This window comes from Gossypium hirsutum, chromosome A11, assembly GCF_007990345.1.
Source record: "Gossypium hirsutum isolate 1008001.06 chromosome A11, Gossypium_hirsutum_v2.1, whole genome shotgun sequence".
NCBI lineage: Eukaryota > Viridiplantae > Streptophyta > Magnoliopsida > Malvales > Malvaceae > Gossypium > Gossypium hirsutum.
The window spans coordinates 122286818-122307522 of NC_053434.1; the positions used below are offsets into that span (position 1 = coordinate 122286818).

Consider the following 20705-nt stretch of genomic DNA (forward strand, 5'->3'; position numbering starts at 1 on the left):
GAACATCCATTGAAACTTGATAAGTAAATATCAGATTATGAACAGAAACAAGCTAATGAATTCATTATCGTCATTGAAAGCATAAATCCAATTAAAAACACATAAAATTTCAACAACTACAAACCGTTTGAACAACACATTTATCAACAGAAAATAGAACCTACCAAAAGGACCAGCAAGTTAAACACTAAATTAACTACAGACAATTCTTCTAAGAAATTCCATTTTTGTAAGGATAGCATTAAGGCAGTAGCATATCAATACATTGCAAATAAACCCAACTTATTTTCAAATTCTTCTGAACATTAGACTATGATCAGAAACAAGCCAATGATTTCTTCATCATCGAATGCGTAAATCCAACTAAAAAAAGCCATAAAAATTTAACTACAAATCCTTCACCCGTTACAAAAGAAAAAAAAAACCCAATTTTTGTTTAAACAGCACATTTTATAAACAGCAAACTGAAATTTTCTTAGAAACTACCCAAAAGGACCAGAACGTTAAGCCCTAAACTAACTACTGTACCATTTTTCTATGAAATTCCATATTTATAAGGATAATTTTAGGGCAATGGCATATCAATACAGGATCAATAAACCTAATTTATTTTCAAAATCTTTTGAACATCCATTGAAACTCGATAAGTAAATATTAGACAACGATCCCAAATAAGCCAACGACTTCATCATCATCATCGAAAACGTAAAATTAAAAACCCATAAAATTTCAACAACTAAAAGTGTTAAAAAAAAAAAGAACCCGTCTTTTTATTCGAACTACACATTGAAATCAAAAGCGTTCGCAAAGATCCGTACCCCAGATCGCGGTCGAAATTTGCTTCAAAACATCTCAGTCAGAAGAAGAAGACGACGACTCGGCAGCTAGTTTTTCAAGGGCTTTCTGATGTGCCCAAGTCTCGATAGTGAGATCGGGCTTGGCGTTGAGACCAACACCGAGGATGACGATGGTAAGGAAGCTCGTGACGTAGCAAGGCAACTCCCAATCTTCCCATTTACGGGATTGGCCCGGAGGTGCTGGGGTCCTGTTGAAGAGGTAACCATTGGGTCGTTCCTGGTGACCGGGCGACGTCCACCGGCTTGGACCGTCGTGGGAGGAGAAATCCCGGGAAAAGAGTCGGCGGCGGAGCATGGTGGTCAAGGCCATCGTAGTAGTGGTGGTGGTGGCTTAGCCTTGAAAGATCAAGGGTGAATTTGGGGATTCTTTGGGGGGTTTTATTTGGTTAGTTATTAGATTCTTGATAGTGAGAAATCACTTAATACGACATCGTTTAAAGTTAGGACTAAGCAAAATAAATAAGGGTTAACTACACTCAAAGTCACTAAACTATTAACAAGTTTACGTTTTGATCAATTAATTTTCAAAAGTTATAAAATGGTCACTGAACTATTCGAAAGTTTTAATTTAAGTCACTAAATTATTCAAAAGTTTTTTATTTAAGTCAATGGGCTGTTAAGTTTTCTTTGCATCAGTGCCCATCGACGAATAGAAAAACATATCTTATATCGAAGTTGTTTGATGGTTAGTGTCGAAAATTAGAGAAAAAAATTGTCTGAATTTTGATTCGCGTATTCTGATGTTCAAATATATTTCATGAAAAAATATTGAATTTTAGAATTGAAGGGGAATGAGAGTTTTCGATTGGTGCATGCAATACGAACAGAGAATGCCATACAAGAACGATTTCAATAGTATAAAAACTTAAATAAAATTTTTTAAATAATTTAGTAACCTTGTGTGAAAAATAAATATGTACTCTTTATTGAAAATAGGATGAATTTGAATTAATTTTACATTTGATAAAAATATTTTTTATATTTTATATTTATAAAAATAAGAAGGAAAAATTATATATACAATTCTAATTTTAATGCACAACAAAGTTATAAACCATTTATAATAATCAGATATATATATATACACATTTCTTAACAAGATATTATTTTTATTTTATATAAATTTTTAATTGATTATGTTGGGTTAATACATCATTTGACACTTGAGTTTGACTTTAATATTTAATTTGGTACGTGAGTTTTTTTTCCCAATTTAATGCCTGAGTTTGGTTTTAAAATTCAATTTAATATCCAAGCCAAACAATATCATGTGGACTAATGAATATTTAACACTTGTGCTTTAGTAAAAAGCATACATACTTAATTGGGACAAAAAGAAACTCAAGTTCTAATTTAAATATTGAAACCAAACTCAAGTGCTTAATTGTGACAAAAAAGAAAACCTCAAGTACTGTTGATGTAGGGATCAAACAGGGCGGGGGAGAAAGTGAGGATGAGTGGTTTACCTCGCTCAAAGCAAGATGAGAGTCAACGGAGTTGGTGGATGGCAATGAAGTTAGGACCGAGAGATAAAGTTGAAAAAGGGGTGTCTCACGAGAGAGTAGAAGAGAGTGGAAGGAGAGAGAATCGTCTCATTTTCTGCCAAAACTGTGGGCTTTTATACCCTTAGCTGCAATCTCGAGTTCTTATTAGTTGGTTAAAAGCAAGTAGCCAAGTAGTCCGCCACTATAGACGTAGGTAGGGTGGCAATTGAACATGCTTTCAATCATTTCGAATGGGACATAATAGTTGGAATTATATATAGCAATTAGTGAGTGGAGTTCACACAAGTGTTAAGTCGAGGAGTGTTCCCAAAAGGATGTCCTAAAGAGGTAAGTAGGACCTTTATGATGTCATGATGAGAGTGTATCTGAGAGATTATTCTCGAGAAATAAGGATGTAATAAGTGTCAAATTAAATATTGAAATCAAACTCATATATCAAATTAAACATTAAAATTATATTCAAGTATCAAATAATACATTAACCTATTTTCTTTTTGTTTTGATTTTTTTCCTTATTAGCTCAAAACCAGTACAAGAGATATGGATAATAATTTTTTTAACATTTATAAGATACAAATTACCAATATAAGATACAAAACCAGTACAAGAGATATGGATAATAATTTTTTTAACATTTATAAGATACAAATTACTATAGATGCCAACATAATTATGTAATTCTCTATTCTTTATAATTTTTAAGTTTGCGGTGGAACGTTTATTTGCGATTAGTGTAAAAATAGTGGTAACAATGAGATTAGATATTATAGTATGAAATAAAAAGAAAGCTAAACGCACCGTACTAGAGGTAAATGTCCATCTAAAGGGACCCTTAGTTCAATTGATATCATTATCATTACAACAATCAAGAAAATATGAATTTAAATACACTAAAACGTATTTTCTTTCTGATTGTTAATAGAAATAAGTATTGTAGTTGACAAAATAATTTAACAACATAAAAAAAAGGATTTAATATTTTTATTTGAACTCTCTTAACAAAATTACGATGAGGAGTTGTGATATTGTTGCTGAAACTTGGATATCTAAATGACTATGTTTAGATTTAATTATTAATTCGGATTTTAAATTTTTGGGTTATTTTAATTTACATTATTTTTAAATTTAATTTATCTCATCATCAAGTGATTTTAAGTTTAAATTATTTTGAATTTGAACAATTCGACTTTGATGCTTAAATTTTTTAAGTTTAATCATTTCAAGTTTGAAATACTTTCTAAGTGTATTGTGCTTAAATTATCAGGTTCTCTATTCTTTAGGACGTGGGAATACAAATGATTTTAAAACTTCGGGGATTTTCTTTTTACCATTGCGGGATGCAATAGCCAAAATTCGAACCCTAAATCTTGAAATGTTACTCTTTTTTAAGGCTTTTAAAGAAAATAATCCGACTAATCCGAACCTGAACTGATTCAAATGGACACTAAATTAAAATCAGTTCACAACATAGCAAAAACACAGCAACATCCAAAGGAGAGAAAAAAAAAAGCAAGAGACTAATTAAAGATGACAACAAATAATAGAAACAAAAGAAGCCAAGACTTCATATAATAGTTTGAATCATCATAGTTTGTTCTATGATTTTACAATATGAATCAATCAACCTCAAACCGAGTATTTTGATTGAATGACTCCGAGTTAGTATATAACATATATATATAATAACAACATACTGAGATTTCATGCTCCAGTCCTTACAAATCGAAGGTTTCCATCTGAAGTCGGCTAAATAGAACACATGGAAACCAAATGATATATATATATGGTGAGGCCTCTCTTCTACTTCCCTGCTAATTTCTGATATATATAATATATATACAATACTAGCTATCATTAGAACTTTTTTTTTTTTTTTGATAAATCTAACCATTTCGAGCTTCTTTCGGACTTCATAGCTCCATTTTCAATTGATTCGAGTGCAACGACACTGTACAAAATCGGGATATAGAGTTAGTATTGTTTTCAGTGTATGTGGCATGAAAAAAACGGTAAAAGTATCATAGACTTATATTAGGAGTCGGATTGCACTTTGCCCCCTCAAAAAATGGACAAATTAGTAATTGTATGTTAGTTCAAAAAGAATATAAGTCCTTTCTGTTAAAAGTTCCATTCATTTGTATTGTTAAAAACTAACATAGCTGACGGAATAATCAGACAATGATACGTGACAAGCCAGGCGTACTCTTTGATTTAACGTACAAAGACTAATCTGTCCATTTTTTGAGTTGAGGGAGCAAAATTTAATTTAGCTCCTAGAACAGAGGCTTCCATGGAACTTTACTACTTTTACCAAAATAAACTTATCAACAAATCAGGTTGACACATTAAGGGTATCGAGAAAATTACCTGAGTTTGCAGAGGAATCATAGCTTAAAAGCGAGTTCTCCGGAGTTAAGTAATTATTGCAGACTTCTTCTCTCCCCCAAACAGGTTGCTGAAATGCATCAAAATGCAATTGCTGCGGATACTGTTGTCTGTTGCTGTTCAGTTGAACCTCGGGCCACATCACAGGCATAACCATGCCAGAAAAGTTACTGTCCATTAAAGATCCACTCTACACATAACGAAAGATGATCAAACATGTTAGTGCCTTAAGAAGAGAAACTCGACAGACAACCCGAAAATGCAACATCCTATAGATGCTTATACACAACATAACCTATTTTACAGTCAACTCACAGACTTCCTTTTATCATACAGTTTAATGAGTAGTTCTTTAAGATACTAACCCCCTGGAAGAAGCCGTGGACTAAAGCGTAAATGTAAACCCGTTTACGATTTAACCATCTATATACCAAGTTCATAAACAAGAAATCCGGAATGAAAAAGAATTTTACAAGAAACTTCCACCATATGAGTGCTTTTGCAAAGGCTAAATTCTTTGCAGCTAAGTTAGACTCGAGTGTGAGTGTTGGACTCAGTTATGTGCCAGACACAGATAAGGTTTTCCATGTATTTGGAGGGTCTTCGAAGGATTATATCTCTATACTTATACCCGAATATGTCAGACATAGGTATTTCATGTAAAATGATGAGTTAGAGCAACATAGCTTTGCAGAGCTATTTTTGTTGTGTGAACTGGGAGAATCACGAAAAGAGCTTTCACTTCCGAACTATAGGCTCAACAGATATGAAAAAAGGTGCCTTATACTTACTTCTGCCGTGAATACACTATCAAAGTTGAAATCAATTCTTGGGTTCACTGCAGCGAGTGTCATTGATAAGAACTGGAACCAAAGAAACATGAAAACCAGAATAAGACCAAGGGGATAGAAATGCATCTAAACAGCAGCATAAAACATAAAACAAAACATGCCAATCTACTGTGATCTTTTCTTAATTTAGCAAATTTTTCCAGTTACGGTTCAGAGGCCAAGCAAATGCTCCCACTTAGCCAGTAAAGGAAGTTCATAAGAAGAACCAAAGACAAATCATAGCAAGGTGGACTAGAAATTTGTCTCGGCAAATATTTAAGGCGATTAATCTCAGGCCAAATTCACATCTATAGTCATTTGAAAGTGATTTTGGAACAAATAGACTATAAATTTTAAAAACTATATGATAAAAAAATTACCAAAGATTTTGGGTAGCAATAGGGGGGAATCAAGTGGCTTTCACTAGACTTATTAGTCCACTTGCAATGCTTCAGAACATATCAAGAATTCATGATTTCTTTTAACAAGTTCAAACCGAACAGTACATGAGAAAAACTAAAGTGATGCTAAAGATGCACAATTCTAACCTCCACTTGACGTTGTAGGGACTGCACATGGTTGATGATTTCATCCAAAACTAACGCTGTGCCCGAAATCTGCAGCACATAGTATTTTTTTTAAGATCATAAAAAGGCTTCAATATAATTGAATTCATATGATCCTACAAAGAAAACTACGAGGCTTTCCAGAGCAGTAAACTTCTAGAGCCTAATTGAACACGAAAGCATAGTTACCAAAGCTCTTGATATCGGTAAGTTATAAAATATATTGGTAACATGTCACTATAAGGGCATCCACCTAGAATCTGGTTGTTCGAAAAGTTAAAGACTTAAAAACTTTCATGATGTTGATATAAGTTTAACTTGGCTGCGTATGAGTAGTATCATCATAACATAAGTTCCAGATTATTTCCACGAAACAAAAACATAAAGCTAACCAGAAGCAAAAGATTTCCAATCTCACAATGGAAGACAACTGTATTAACGAAAAAAAATTCATTAATATCAACCGTTCTTTCATTTTCAACAGTTAGGCATCTCAAATCCATTCAAATTATGAGGAGATCAAGACAAGTGGTCCTAGAAAAGAAAAGGTATTTACAAGTTTGGTCATCTAATTTACACTGAATTTGTGGTCACATCTTCAAGAAAATGACTTACACCCATTTGTCGAAAACATCTTGTGGACAATTAAGAAAACATAAACCAAGATTATGTTTTGAACAATTAAACTAATTTCTCATGCACCATCACATCATGTCCCCATGTAGTTAGGCAAGCGTTTGGCATACAGAAAAAGCATTTTCTTTTGTGATCCTTTTTCTTGCTATCCCATAAGAGTATGGATGCCGAACTTGTAAGAGAAGTTAGCAACTATTCTACATCAATGGAAAATGGGGACCCCAAAAAGACATTTAATCTAACAAGCCACTAGACAAAGTCCATAGGGGCACTTGATGATAAATGTCCAGCTAGCATTCCACATGAATAAAAAAATTCTCTCCCTTTATCATCCAAGGCTAGAATCGTCATTTTAACAACAAATATCCTTTCCACAGATAAATTCAACATCCAAAACATCAATTCAAAAGATTAGATTAGCTTCTTTTCATTTACTACCTTCACTAAAACAGCAACTACTATCGCGGTTTCTAAACGAAAAAGACGATGTTAACCTCAAAAGGGACTCCTAACAAACTCACCCAACAAAGGAAGAAAGGTCTAAAACATTAAAATTATCAAAGAGTCGTGCCCATAGCAAAAAGTAACTCTCGTTTCTGTGCAAAAAGGTGACAAAGTACAAAAACCGTTACTAAAGAAATATAATCAAAAGATGTAATCCACTAATCCTACTTTTTTGTGGTACCCATTTAGACAAATATTCTTAATTTAATCACACAATCATAATCATAATCAAATCATTAATCATTAATGAACTAAATAATCAAAATTGAACTGACCTTATTGCATCCTGGTACTAACTCCTGTAGGAGCTTCATACGTGCATTAATCTTCTCTCTCCTTGCCTAAAAACAAGGATTATATTAGCTTAATTAAAACAAATAAGCAGATTAATTAAGGAATCATTATGGAAAATTAGGAAAATACTCTCTCAGCTAAGCTATGGCTATCCGTTGCTTGTCCCCGGCGAGCTCTAACGTGAACGTAAGGCAGCTTCTCGGCGTCGTCGGAGCTCTCTTTCGCCGTTGTTTTGCTTTTCTTCGTCTGCCCTTTCACCTAAACAGCTCGAAAAAAAAAACAAATTTATCAGCTAATTGGATCAAAATTGAAACAACCAGAAACCCAATATAAAAAATTTCACCTTTTCTCGGTCTTTTCTCTTGATACCCCGGTTCTCCACCGTTGGATCGGAAATTAACGGCTGAGACGACTCGGTCTCAGCCGGTTCACTCTTCACTGCCTTCTGGAGATTTGCACTTGAATTGTTCGACGTCGCTTCAGGCGAGTCGCTCTTGTTTTTACCTTCGCCGGCGAACACGGAGAACCTGGCTGCTCGTTCAATTAGCCCACCATTAGAAGGGAAATGAAACCCGCCTTTGAAATCTTCAACGTTCGGAGCTGGAGTGGCAATGAGCTTAGCCGAATCCGGAGAGTGAATAAGCTGAACAGCTTGGGGAGCAGGGAGTTCAAGCAAAGCCGTGAAGGAACTGGCATTGTCGGTCGCCGGAGCCGACATCAAACGGTGGATTTCGTCGGTAAATTGTAGCGATTCAAGTGCCGCTACTTCCTCCCTTTCCAACGCCGTTCTATTAGATCTGGTCTCCAATGTCCCCGCGTTTGACTCCATAGCAGAAAAACGAAGAACAAACCTAAAATCCAAATTCTGAAAGAAAAACCAATTCAATTCTTTGAAAATAAGAAACACCCACACCTTTAATTCACCCCAATTTCAACACTTAACAACTTCAAATATTTTTTTACAAGCTTTGATTTAGTTCTTCAATGACGGTCAGCTCAAGCTAACAGAAAACTTGTTAATTGTTATTGAGAGATATTAATTTCACAGCCATTTGAAGTAGAAAGAAAGCAACGTAGCTGGGTTTGTCTGGTTTAATAATAAACAGGGAATTTTTTTTTCAAAAAAAATAAATTGGTTTTTATTTCTAATTTTAGAGAGGATTGAAAGAGAAAGACGAAAGTGGGACTCTCAGTCTCGAACTAAATTATTAAAATTGTACTGCCCCAACTGTACAGTTCGTTGAGAGTGAAAGAAAGTTTTATTGGGTAAGGTTCGATTTAATTTTATGATAACATAAGGTACGGTTCGATTTAATATGTTGATAAATAATTATGAGATGATATGAAATAATAACAACTAATATATATTAGTATTTTGAAAGTTATATATGCAATTTATTAATGTGTAAAAATTATTTAAATATAAAATATTTTAATTATATAAATTTAGGCTCGAATCAGGCTTGACTCATTGAATCGTACTATTCAAATAATAATATACTGGAATATATACACAAATTAATTATAGGTGTGATGCGGTGGTTGCGCGCCTTATTTCTTAACTATGTGGTTGGGGTTGAATCCTTACTCATAGAAATGGAACAAATTTCATAACTAGTCATTTATCTCTTTGGAGAATCGTAACAAAATAAGCCAAAATTGTTTGCACAGATGTGTAATGGCGAAATTCAAACTCATATGTTTAGCATAATAGGTATGGGTGCAAATATGGTAGCATAATTTGTTTAGCATAATTAGGGGTTAGATTGCATTTTATCTTTTTTTACTTAAAAAAATGGGTAATTAAAAAAAATGGGTAATTTAGTCATTAGATGTTAGACCAAAGAGTAGATCGGTCATTTCTATTAAAAATTTTATCCATTTCTAACCAGTTTGTTTTTTAATCTAACATACAATGGCTAATTTGTCTATTTTTTAAATAAAAGTGACAAAATGTAATTTAACTCCTAATACAATGGTAGAGGTACTCATGGGCTGAGTTGGGTTGAGTTCGGGTCGAGTCTAAGCATGATATTAATATACTTTATATTTGTTAAAGCTCGGCCGGCCCAACCCAAAACATGGGTCTAAAGTTCTATCCAAGTTGTTCATTTTTGCAACAAATTAACTCAAACTCATTTTAGACCCACCCGGATTATTTTTTTAAAATTTTTAAAATATTTATATTATATTATTTTAATATTTAATAATTTAATACATTTTTTTATTTATTGAAATTTTTTATATAGTCATTTTAACATTATTTTAATGTTTACATTAGAATAGTTTTACATATTTAATATAGATTTATTTTTTTAATGTGTTATAAATAACATATTATAAAGTATTATAAACTTAAAAATGGGTCGGGTTAGGCTTAGGGCCTTGAATATTCAAGCCCGAGTCCAACCATTATTTTAAATGAGAGTATGTTTTTTTTTTCTCTGGCTCATTTTTCAAACCTAATATTTTTGTCTAAACCCTCTCAAATTTTAAACGAGTCTTCGAACCTGAATGGACAACCTAGCCGATGAGCAAGTTTATACAAAAACCTCTATAATAGTTTTGTCTAAATATTTTTAAAATCAACGTAATTAAATACAAAATTTTATAAGTTTATCTTACTGTTACACTTAAAAAAAAACAAAACTCATTGTTACATTAATATACATATATATATAATTATATAACTTTTATTTGGCTTTAAAATTTTAGTGCTTTAATATTTTTTTCTTAATTTCTAAAACATAGAATTAAAATTTTAAAGATGATCATCATTCAATGATGACATGCATGGCAATGTTTATATATATTATATATGTATATATCAACAATGTATCAATTTTATATATTATCACAAAAATAAAATGCATTAATATGCAAATTTAAAGGTAGTTAGATCCATAAAATCAAATGCTAATATATTTATTCATGTTTAATTAAACATTAAATAAATACTAAAATTAAAAAGTTAATGAACAAAATTAAAAATATATATTAATGTAATTTACTTAAAAAAAAAACAATTTATCCTTTTACACTCACTTATCAACAATCCGTTCATCCATGTTTAAAAAAAAAATATCGGTGATTTAACTGTTCAAACCAGTAATTTTTAATTTAAAAATAGTTAAATATATAAAATTTTATAAAAATAAAAAATATTAAAAATTGATAGATCGGTACAATCATCGATTTTTGTTTTGATTTATTTTATTAATTTCAAATAGTTCGCTCAAAAGTCGATTTGATTCTTTGTCAAACCGATATATCGATTGGTTATTAATCCAACTAATCTAGTTCGATTTCAACAACACTGTTATTCACCACACAAATAGGGGCGAAATTAGGGGGTTGGCAGGGGTTCGGCCCCTTAAAATATAAAATTTTTATTTTTAAATTAGTAAAGGTAAAATTACACTTTAGCTCCCCTACAAATATAAAAATTTGATTTAATTCTTTAAAAATGATAAAGATATAGGTTATTAAAATAGTAAAATTATATTTTTATTATCGTAAAAATTATAATTTAATTTCGGCCTCCTAAATAAATTTTTTGATTTCGCCCTTCCACACAAACCCAAAATAAAAATAGTAGTCTCTATATTAATTTCATAATTTTTAAAACCAGATTGGTGGTCAAATCAATCAAGTCATCCGTTTCTAATGCAATTGATGTTCAACTGTTTGGTTCAACCAATTTTTATCTTGTTTCATTCAACCAATTCAACTTTGGTTTTGACTAATATATGATCGATTCTTAATCTAATCGGTTCGATAAATATAACATTTAGTAACACTAATTAAACAATATAATATAATCAAATATATTACCTTTTAAAACAAGTAAAAATATTATATTAAATGTAAAAAAAAATTGAAGTCAAATGCAAGAATCCCAATGAAGGCTATGCAGCAATAAATAATATATAATATAAGAAAGGCATTATTTTTTAAGGGAAAGTTTTAATATTGTACACTATAAAAATAATAATAAATATAACTGTTTATAAGTAAAAACGAAAGTGATGTGGGGGAACCGGTAGGACGAGCCGTGGGGCTTAAGACACTGGATCGGTCCCATAGGGCGGGGACCGCCCACAAACCAAGCCCCGACACTGTTTTTCATGACCCATCATTTTCTTTGCATTTATTTTTAACCATTTATCATTCTTTTTTAATCCAGATTGGTGGTCGACCGGTTAGATCACCGGCTCTCAAGCATAATTAGTTCAATTAAAAATTATTAAAAATATCAGTTCAATAGGTTTTTAATTAGTTCAACCAATTCATATTAATTTTCAGTCTAATTGATTTAAAGTCACTTTTCAAACTATTTCCTCGATCAATTTTGATTCAACTTAGTTGACCGACTAGTCCAGCTCAAACAACATTGCCATTTATCACTATATTAACTCCGAGTATATTTAAAATATATGAATCCAATATCATACATATATATATGGGGATCAAAATTTAAATACATCTTTATGTATTAAGTAGACAACTTGAATCTTCAGCCAAAAAAACTGTCTTCCTAAATCGAACATGTTCGTGCTCTGCATCACATTCAAATTAGCATTTAACTCCCGATCTATCATAAAATTGATGGAACGACTTGGTTGGTATGAAATATATGATCTGAAGAATCAATTAAAATGTTTTAAAATTTAAGGACTAACCAATAAGCGTTGGGTGTAATAATAAGGCACATTACACTCACGAGAAAAAAACTCAAGTTTAAGTCTTGAGAATATCATTGTTGAGAGGGTAACTACAAATCCGGAAAGAATCAATCTTCAAAAACCATAAGACAATCCTTGAATTTAATCAATATGTATAATATAATTTAAGTACTTTACTGAGTTGGTGACCCAGTTAAGGGTGATACAAACTCAGTTATAGAATTACAAAAACATTATTTCTAAATTATAAATAATATTATTATAATGATAATTTTGTCTTTTCATATTTTTATATCATCTTTAAATAAAATAATTAAAGAAGACAAGGGTCTCTCCTACCTTAATCAGTGGTTGAGGGTTCGACCATCGCTTTGGGTATGGAGCAGTTTTAAAACTTGTGGCCAGCATCTACCCCCTTAATAGGCTTATAAAATGCGAATAATTAATTACTATGCTCGCTCCGATAGATACTTTAAATTTTTTTTATTAAAATACAAATTTATTACTACTCCACTTATACTAATTATTGAATATTTTTTTATTATAAAATATTTTCTTAATAGATATGAAAAAAATCTAATTTTATTATTAATCAATTTACACCATTTTAAAAATTCAAATTCAAATTTTAAAATTTAAATAACAGCAAATGTTACTATTTAAGTAAAAAAAAGCATATAATAAATACAATTATTTTATTATTTATTTGCAACTTTTTTCCTTTTTATGATGATTGTGGTTGAGGTAGTTTATTATGTAGCATTTGAAGTTAGGCCACGAGTCGCTTTTAACATATCAAAACAAAACAACAATAATAAGGGATTAAAAATATGCACATAAAATTTAAGTCCATCAAATTAAATATATATATATTCATTTTTTTTATTTTATCCTAATTCTATTTAAAATGGTTTTATATATTTTTTACATAAATTAATAATTGGTTTTATTTTAACATAATATTTATTTCCAATATATTTAGTTGATATGCACATTTTTATAATTAAAGGAAATGACTCTAGTATTGAAAGTTAGATCATATTGAGAAAAATGATTGACTCGAGCCCATCCTTTTGAAAAAAATATCAAAAAAAAAACATAAATGTCTTAGACACAAGCCTCATCATTAGGCGTTAGCCACCTAACCTTCACGACTTGGTGCGCTAGATCTGAAACCTGTGAATCTACATAAAACGATAGAAATAGTGAATCAAACGTAGACAAAAATAAGTCAACACGAACTAAAGCTAGCCAAAGACTATTGGGCTTGAGAATACGAGTTACTGTGAACTCAAGAAAACACGAGCCTCTATTGACTCGAAGGGGTTTATTATTCCGAAAAAGACTCCTTTAAACTAGAAAAAGTAGTCGAATTTGGTGAACAGGAAAGAGCATCATTATACCGATTAAAAAAAGAGAAGGAAAAAAGAGATGAAAAGACATGAGGAAGAGAAAAGGAAAAAAGGAGGTGGATGTTGGTCAAACGCGGTCAAAAATGGTTAGGAGGCAATAAGGAATTCGACCAACACAACCACTAATGAAAGGAAGAGGAGAGAAAAGAATGGGAAATGGAAGCAAAAAAAAAAAAAAAGGGAAGGAGGGAGGGAGGGAGGGAGGGAGGTGGAAAGGAGTGGCTACTAATTACTGATAGATTAGACGGTCGATTGTCAAGAGTCATTGGAAAAAGGGATCAGATAAATTTTAAATTTTTAAATTTTGAGAGGGAAGAGAAAGAACGCCAATGTATTTTTCCTATAGAAAAAATTGATGTGAAATATGATTCTCAATTTCAAATCAACTATACAATCAAACAATAAGAAAAAAGGAAGAAATTTATATAAAACGTGGATGGGTTTGGTCTATTATGAATCTCACTTAGGTGGAGTACTATGCTTAGGTCGTTTTGTTTGTGATGTTTGTCTAATTATATACATACAATTTATTTATAAATAAATAGAAAATATTATTATGTATTTTCATAATCATATTCAGATTATTAAAATATTACTCATACAAAAATTATAAAAATGTATAAAATTATTTTAACTTTACAATAATATAAGTCGATCACTATTATATTTAAACTTTTCTTAGTAATTAAATACATAAATTCACGTGTTGTTATTATTGATATAAGTACTGTCAATAATTATAATCAATATATTTGAATCTCTACAATCAGAATCATTCATTACAATGCATAACCATATTAATAAAAATCTTGACTCGAGTCTTAAATATTGAAGCTCAAGCACAACTTATTCTCTACACGAGCTTAAATTTTTATCCAAACTCATCTTACAGATTAATATTTTTGTCTAAACTCTCTAAAATATCGAATGAATAGACAAATAACCCGAAACTTTTAAAAAGATGTAATAATGAAGAAAAGAAATTACAAAAAGTGAGAGTTGCTAAAAGAGTTAAAAAGTTTGACTGAATATCAATTACATGATGGATTGGTGGTTGACATACAGTATCGTTATCTATGGCCACCATGAATGGCTGAAGACAATAGTTCATTGTTGGTGGGGGGCTCTCCCCGTTCCCACTTCTCTTTTTTAACCTTTATTCATACCTTCATTGTAGAATACCTCTCAAAGGTAGGGTCCGCTCATAGGGCATCTTTATAGCCCACATGCCTTCCAACACTTCCCCATATATACCTATACCATTATTATTAGGTATGGTGAAAAGTAAGAATTGTAACTTTTGAATAGATTGTTTGATGTATTTTGAACTGATTAATTTTGTATAGGTAGATATTTTTTGAAAATTGGATACGAGATGAGATGGGGTGGAATGAATTTTGTCTTGGACAGTGGATATGAATAGTTATGTTAATTGTTTGTTCGCTTTGTTTTGCTATACAAAATTATTATTTTACCTTTAAAAGTGTAAAAATGTGTTGTAGAAACACCCTGATATTTTATATTTATTTTTCGAATAAAAATTATATTTAAATATTTACTTAAATTTAAAAAAATTTAAAATATTAGAAATAATTAGCAAAAATTAAATTCAGGACGAGACAATAATGGATATATATTCAACATTCATAAATATTCTATTTGTTTTGAAGATTATATATCTATAGTGGAAAGTGTAAGTGTTGTGGAGGGGTGAGGTATTTAGCAACGTTCGTCTCTGCCCTGTTCCATTACCATCGCTTGTAAAAAAAGAATACATTTATATATTTAACTATTAAAAGGGTTGTAGAAAAATAATCCTTGTTTTTATGTTTATTTTTAAAAAAAATTAAAATATTAGAAATAATTAACAAAAATCAAATTAAGATGGGACGAGACTGTGCAAAATTGGAATTGATGTATCCAACTTCTATGAATATACTAATTGTCAACTACGAAGCAGTGATAGATTTGACAACATCCACCCCTACCCCATTCTATTGTCATTCTTAATAAATAAAAGGTAAGTCCAACCAGTTCGACCACCAATGTGTTTGATTTTTTTAACATTACCCACACAATGATTCGAAGTGTAGATATCCATTAAAGGAACCTAACACCTTAGGGGTACCCCTAAATTACACAATGACCTTACCTTTAGGGTTCAACGAGCAAAATTGTGCCCTCTACATTTAGCTATCACTATTAAAGCAATTAGGTTTTGTTGTTTTTTTCACCATTAAAATGATAGACCAATCAACAATAGGCAACATTTGCAGAGCATCAATCAGTTTGCAGCAACTTTCATGGTACAAAATCACCCCACCTTATCAATGGATTCCAATTGTGGGCAAGTCCCCATACATCTCTTTAACTTCATGTTTCAACTTCATTTGTGCTTCATATGATCTTTCACTCTCTCTCTCTATATATATGGATTGCATGATTTTTCACCTAAAATCATTTAGGGTTTTATCTTATTTTGTTCTATAAAAGTAGAGTATAAAGATAAGGGATGGGATTGTAAATGTTTGATTTGAATTAGAAAAAAATAATGAGTGCAGGTCAAATTATGCTTTGGGCCTTTCTAATATATTCAAATTCGGGATTTAGTCCTAGTGTTTTTATTTGAGATAATTAGGATCCTCTATTCTTCAAACAACGTACATTGTTAGCTATTTTGGTTAAAAAACAATTTTTTTTCTTAATAACACCAAAAAATATATTTATTTCAACATTATGAGTTAAAAAAGTATTTTTTTTGTACAGATCTAGCTATTGATATTACAGAAATAAAAGGATCAGATCAAAGACGGAATGTAATTAAGGTCAGGAGGCCTTGGCCCCCTAAAAATTTGAAACTTTGTCATTAGCTCTCTTAAATTTTTGAAAATTTCATATTAGCCCCTTTTAAAGTTTTTAAAATTTATTTTTATGCCCCAAAATTTTTAGAAACTTGCATTAAGCCCCTCAAAATTTTATTTTTTTAATTAAAACCTCACTAAATTTCTTTGATTATTTGATTAGCCCCAAAATTAATGTCAAGATCCACCACATGAACAAACTATACCAAATTAAAGTAGATTAAATTCCAAATTTAAACATAATTAACACACCAAAACTATAATTTAACGCCTTAAAAATGACCGCATGAACCAACTCGGTTAAATCGAAAGCAATGAATCTCATATCGTACGTGTTCAAGTCTTAGACTTATTTTTCCTTTCATTAAACATCGTTACCATGGTAAATATCGAAATCGTAAAATAACAATATTATTATAACATCGAATTGCGACCATAAAATAATAATATTTTTTTGGGAGGAGAAACTTCACAAACAAGAAAAGGGTTAAACAAGAAGTTGTACAAACACACAACAATGATGAGAAGAAGGATGTTTGTAAAGACAGATTGAAACCCTAATAATCAAATCAGTTGGTACTCTCAATGACATGGTGGGTTAGGCCTTAAATTAGCCTAAGATGTGAAATTTCACGTTGGTCCAAAAATGAAAAAGGGCAATTATCTATGCAAAATTTGTGTAACACCATAGATCCCTATATGATTTGTGGTTCATGGCATAGCTTAGCTTTTATAATAGAAGGCTAATTACAGGGACCTATGACGCATTAAATGATTTGTGAGGGGCCCGGTTTCAGTTCATTACTTTTTTCCAACTGGCTGCTCTTATTGACCTGATTGTGACTTAACTCTCATATTTGGCCCATTTTGGTTTTAGACCCCTTTAAAGGTTGAATTATCCGATTTGATAAATTCGATTTTTCCGAATTTGGATGTAAACTTGTTAATTAAGTGAGTTGGATTGATTTTGGATTGAATCGGTTTAGATCAGGTCAATTCAAGTTTTAAAATTTAAGATCATTTTGGGTTTGGATTATTTCAAGCTCATGTTTGTTTGAAGTTCAAGCTATTCAAGTTTGAGACTTTAATTTCGTGTCGAACCATTATTATTTTGATTTTTTTGGACTTTTTTCAGTTCATTTTCAAGAGACTTTTTCATAGTGAGGTTTGAACTAGACCAGATCAGATCAGCTGGTCAAACTGGTTGGATTGAGAATTATTCGGAACACTAGCGTAGAGAATGGTATCAGACCAGTTAAACTGCAAACCGGTGTGGACTAATTGAACCAGCTTACTATTTTTATTTTCTTTCATTTTATGAATTTTAATGATTTTTTTATTGGATCATCAAACTAATGGTCCCACCAATTTTAAGTCATTTTGGGGTTCGATTCATATAGAGTTACGTTAGCTTTGGGTTTGGGTGTGGATGAGTTTTGATAATTTTGGGGTTTGAAATTTTGAATTATTTCGAGTTTTAATCACTTCAATTTTTGATTACTTATTTTAGCAATCTCGAATTTAGATTACAAATTCAATTTATTTCAAATTTAAACAGTTTTAAATTCATAATGATTTAAATTAAAAATATTAATTTTTTATAATCGAATCGGATTATATCGATTATGAGCTCATATCGATGAAGTTGGATTTTTATGAGCAATTTCACTTCGTTGAATGATTGGAGAACATAATTAGCTAGCTGTATTATTTCATGTCCAAATTTTGGGGAGCCAAACATATCATGTCTATTGACATAAGAGCTACTTCTATTATTATTATTTTTTAAAAATCTTAATCATTTTGAAATAATTATACAAAAATTTAAAAAATATATTTTAAGTCTCTAATTTTATATAGTAATATTTATTTTATTAAAATATCAAAATTTATATAAATATAACATTATTGATACAATAAAATATATAATTTAGCAAAAACAAAAGAATTTTTTACTATTTAAAATTATTTATAGCAAAATTCAAAGATTTATTTGTGTAGGGTATAAGTTTATCATCATATCTATGGGCTACACTAAAGGCCCATGGGGCTTGATAGTGCTTTCAAGGGCTTTTTTCTTTTTCAACAATAAGATTTTTTTAGGAGTATTGGTCACCCAACTTTGAGCATATTTTCATTTTTGTCGTTTAAAATGAAATCTTTGTAATTTTATTACTCAACTTTTAGGGTGCTTTCTTTTTAGTCACCCAACCATTAAATATTTAACAACAATTAACTTGTACCCGGCACATTCACCCCAAAAATACCATTTTTTATAATATTGATCAGGGTAAAAACATTAAGAATTAAAATGAAAAAATGGTAGAAATTAAAATAATAATGCTTTTAAAATGATCAATTTTTTTAATATTGAAACTTTAAATTTTAAAAAATAAAAATCAATTAAATAAGTTATTGAATTTTTTTATATTTAATTGAATAAAACTCAAATTTTAATATATATTTAATTGTATAAAAAAGTGAAATTTTAATATTTATGCTATATTTATTTCCATTGTTAAAATTGATTTCATGAGTCAACTAATACAATTAAAAATTTCGAAAAAAAAAATATTATATTAAAAAGATGAAGATTTTTCTTTTATCTTTTTATAATTTTTATAAAATTTATAAAAACAATTTAAACCTAAAATAAAACCGCACATAATGAAATTTGAATGTAATAAATTATGATTTAAAAAAATATTTTTTTCTCTATTTTAATTAATATTTATAAATATATTTTTACATATTTTTCACTCATGTTGTGGAGGCATCATGATCTAATATAATAAAAAAGTTTGTTCTATAATTCGAGATATAAAATCCAAAAGTAGGTGTTACTCAAATATTAGTTGATGTCATTTGTTAATCATCCTCAACCGAGTCACTAACTCGATAAGGAAAATTACAGAAATATCTTTCATAATCAAAATAACTTATATTATTCGAAGGTAATCTAGTTTATTTATTTATTTTAGGCTTACATAATGTATTGGACCTATCTAATATATTAGGCTTATAATTTACTGTTATTAATAAATTCAATTAATCAGTTAAGTCGTTAATTAATCAATTCAGACCAAATTAATCAATAATTGAAATTTGAAAAAATACTTTAACTAATCCCTAACCAAATTAGATTCGATGGCCGACCAATTAACTGAACTAATTCGGTTTGGTTGGTTAATTTGGTTAAAACCAAAAAATCACACGCCAAAAGGTCTTTACTTATAACTGAGTAAACCGTACAAATTGAATTGCGTCAACCACTTAAAATCAAACTTATCTATCAAATAGAGTTCTAAGGAAATTTAAACTCTTTATTATCTATATTCATCGAATTCAAATTAACTTGGTAAATTACAAGTTATTGGAGTGCTTACTTAGGTTTCCTTTATATGGGCGGTGAGATTAAAAATAATAATAACTAGGGGTGAAACCAGAAAAAATTTTTAGAGGTCGAAATTAAATTGTAATTTTTACGATAGCAAAAATGCAATATCACCATTTTAATACCTTATATCTTTATAATTTTTAAAAGATTAAATCAAATTTTTATATTTTAAGGGGGCAAAGTGCAATTTTACCTTTACCAAGTTAAAAATTTTAAAAATTTAAAAGGCCCAAATGAAAAAATTTCTATTTTGGGGGGTCGGGGCCCTTGTCAACCCCCTAGTTTCACTCCTGACAATAGTAGTGAATTTAATCAGTACAGCTGTGAGATTAAAATCAACAATCTGATAAGTGTTTAGACTATAACGGTGAGATAAAAATTAAAAATGATCATCAAAGACATTAGACTAAAAATAATATATAAGGAAATTTTGCAATTATCTAATATTTTTTAAACTATTAAAAATATATTATATTATAATTTCATTAATAAAATAACATTATGTAAAATATTTTTTATTTTTATTATTGATGTAATTATATATGATTTATTTAATTAATAATATATTATGTTATGTATTTGTATAGCTATTTTTATTATTTTTATTTTATAATAATTTTAAATTATTTATTGAGTTTTTAAACTTAACAATTTTAAAAATTAAGGCTATAGTTTAATCCAAAGTGAAAAAAATAAATTAATAATCCTTATATATATTCCAGGATTAAATCTAAAATTTCAGCATAATAGAAGGACTAAACCCAGAATAAACA

The 20705-nt window shown here is 29.9% G+C and overlaps 2 protein-coding genes across 2 annotated transcripts; both read right to left on the reverse strand.

The window, feature by feature from the left end:
• Window positions 1–581: 581 nt before the first annotated feature.
• On the reverse strand, window positions 582–1261 carry LOC107924839 (uncharacterized). Its single transcript, XM_016855443.2, has one exon. The coding sequence runs from the start codon at window positions 1165–1167 to the stop codon at window positions 853–855; it is 315 nt and encodes a 104-aa protein (XP_016710932.1). The 5' UTR covers window positions 1168–1261; the 3' UTR covers window positions 582–852.
• Window positions 1262–3903: 2642 nt separating this feature from the next.
• On the reverse strand, window positions 3904–8868 carry LOC107924526 (transcription factor bHLH48). Its single transcript, XM_016855017.2, has 7 exons — window positions 7921–8868; window positions 7707–7835; window positions 7559–7624; window positions 6126–6194; window positions 5539–5610; window positions 4730–4937; window positions 3904–4310 (listed from the first exon to the last, which is right to left on the reverse strand). Exons 1-7 carry the CDS (start codon window positions 8404–8406, stop codon window positions 4273–4275), a joined length of 1068 nt encoding a protein of 355 aa, XP_016710506.1. The 5' UTR covers window positions 8407–8868; the 3' UTR covers window positions 3904–4272.
• Window positions 8869–20705: the final 11837 nt, after the last annotated feature.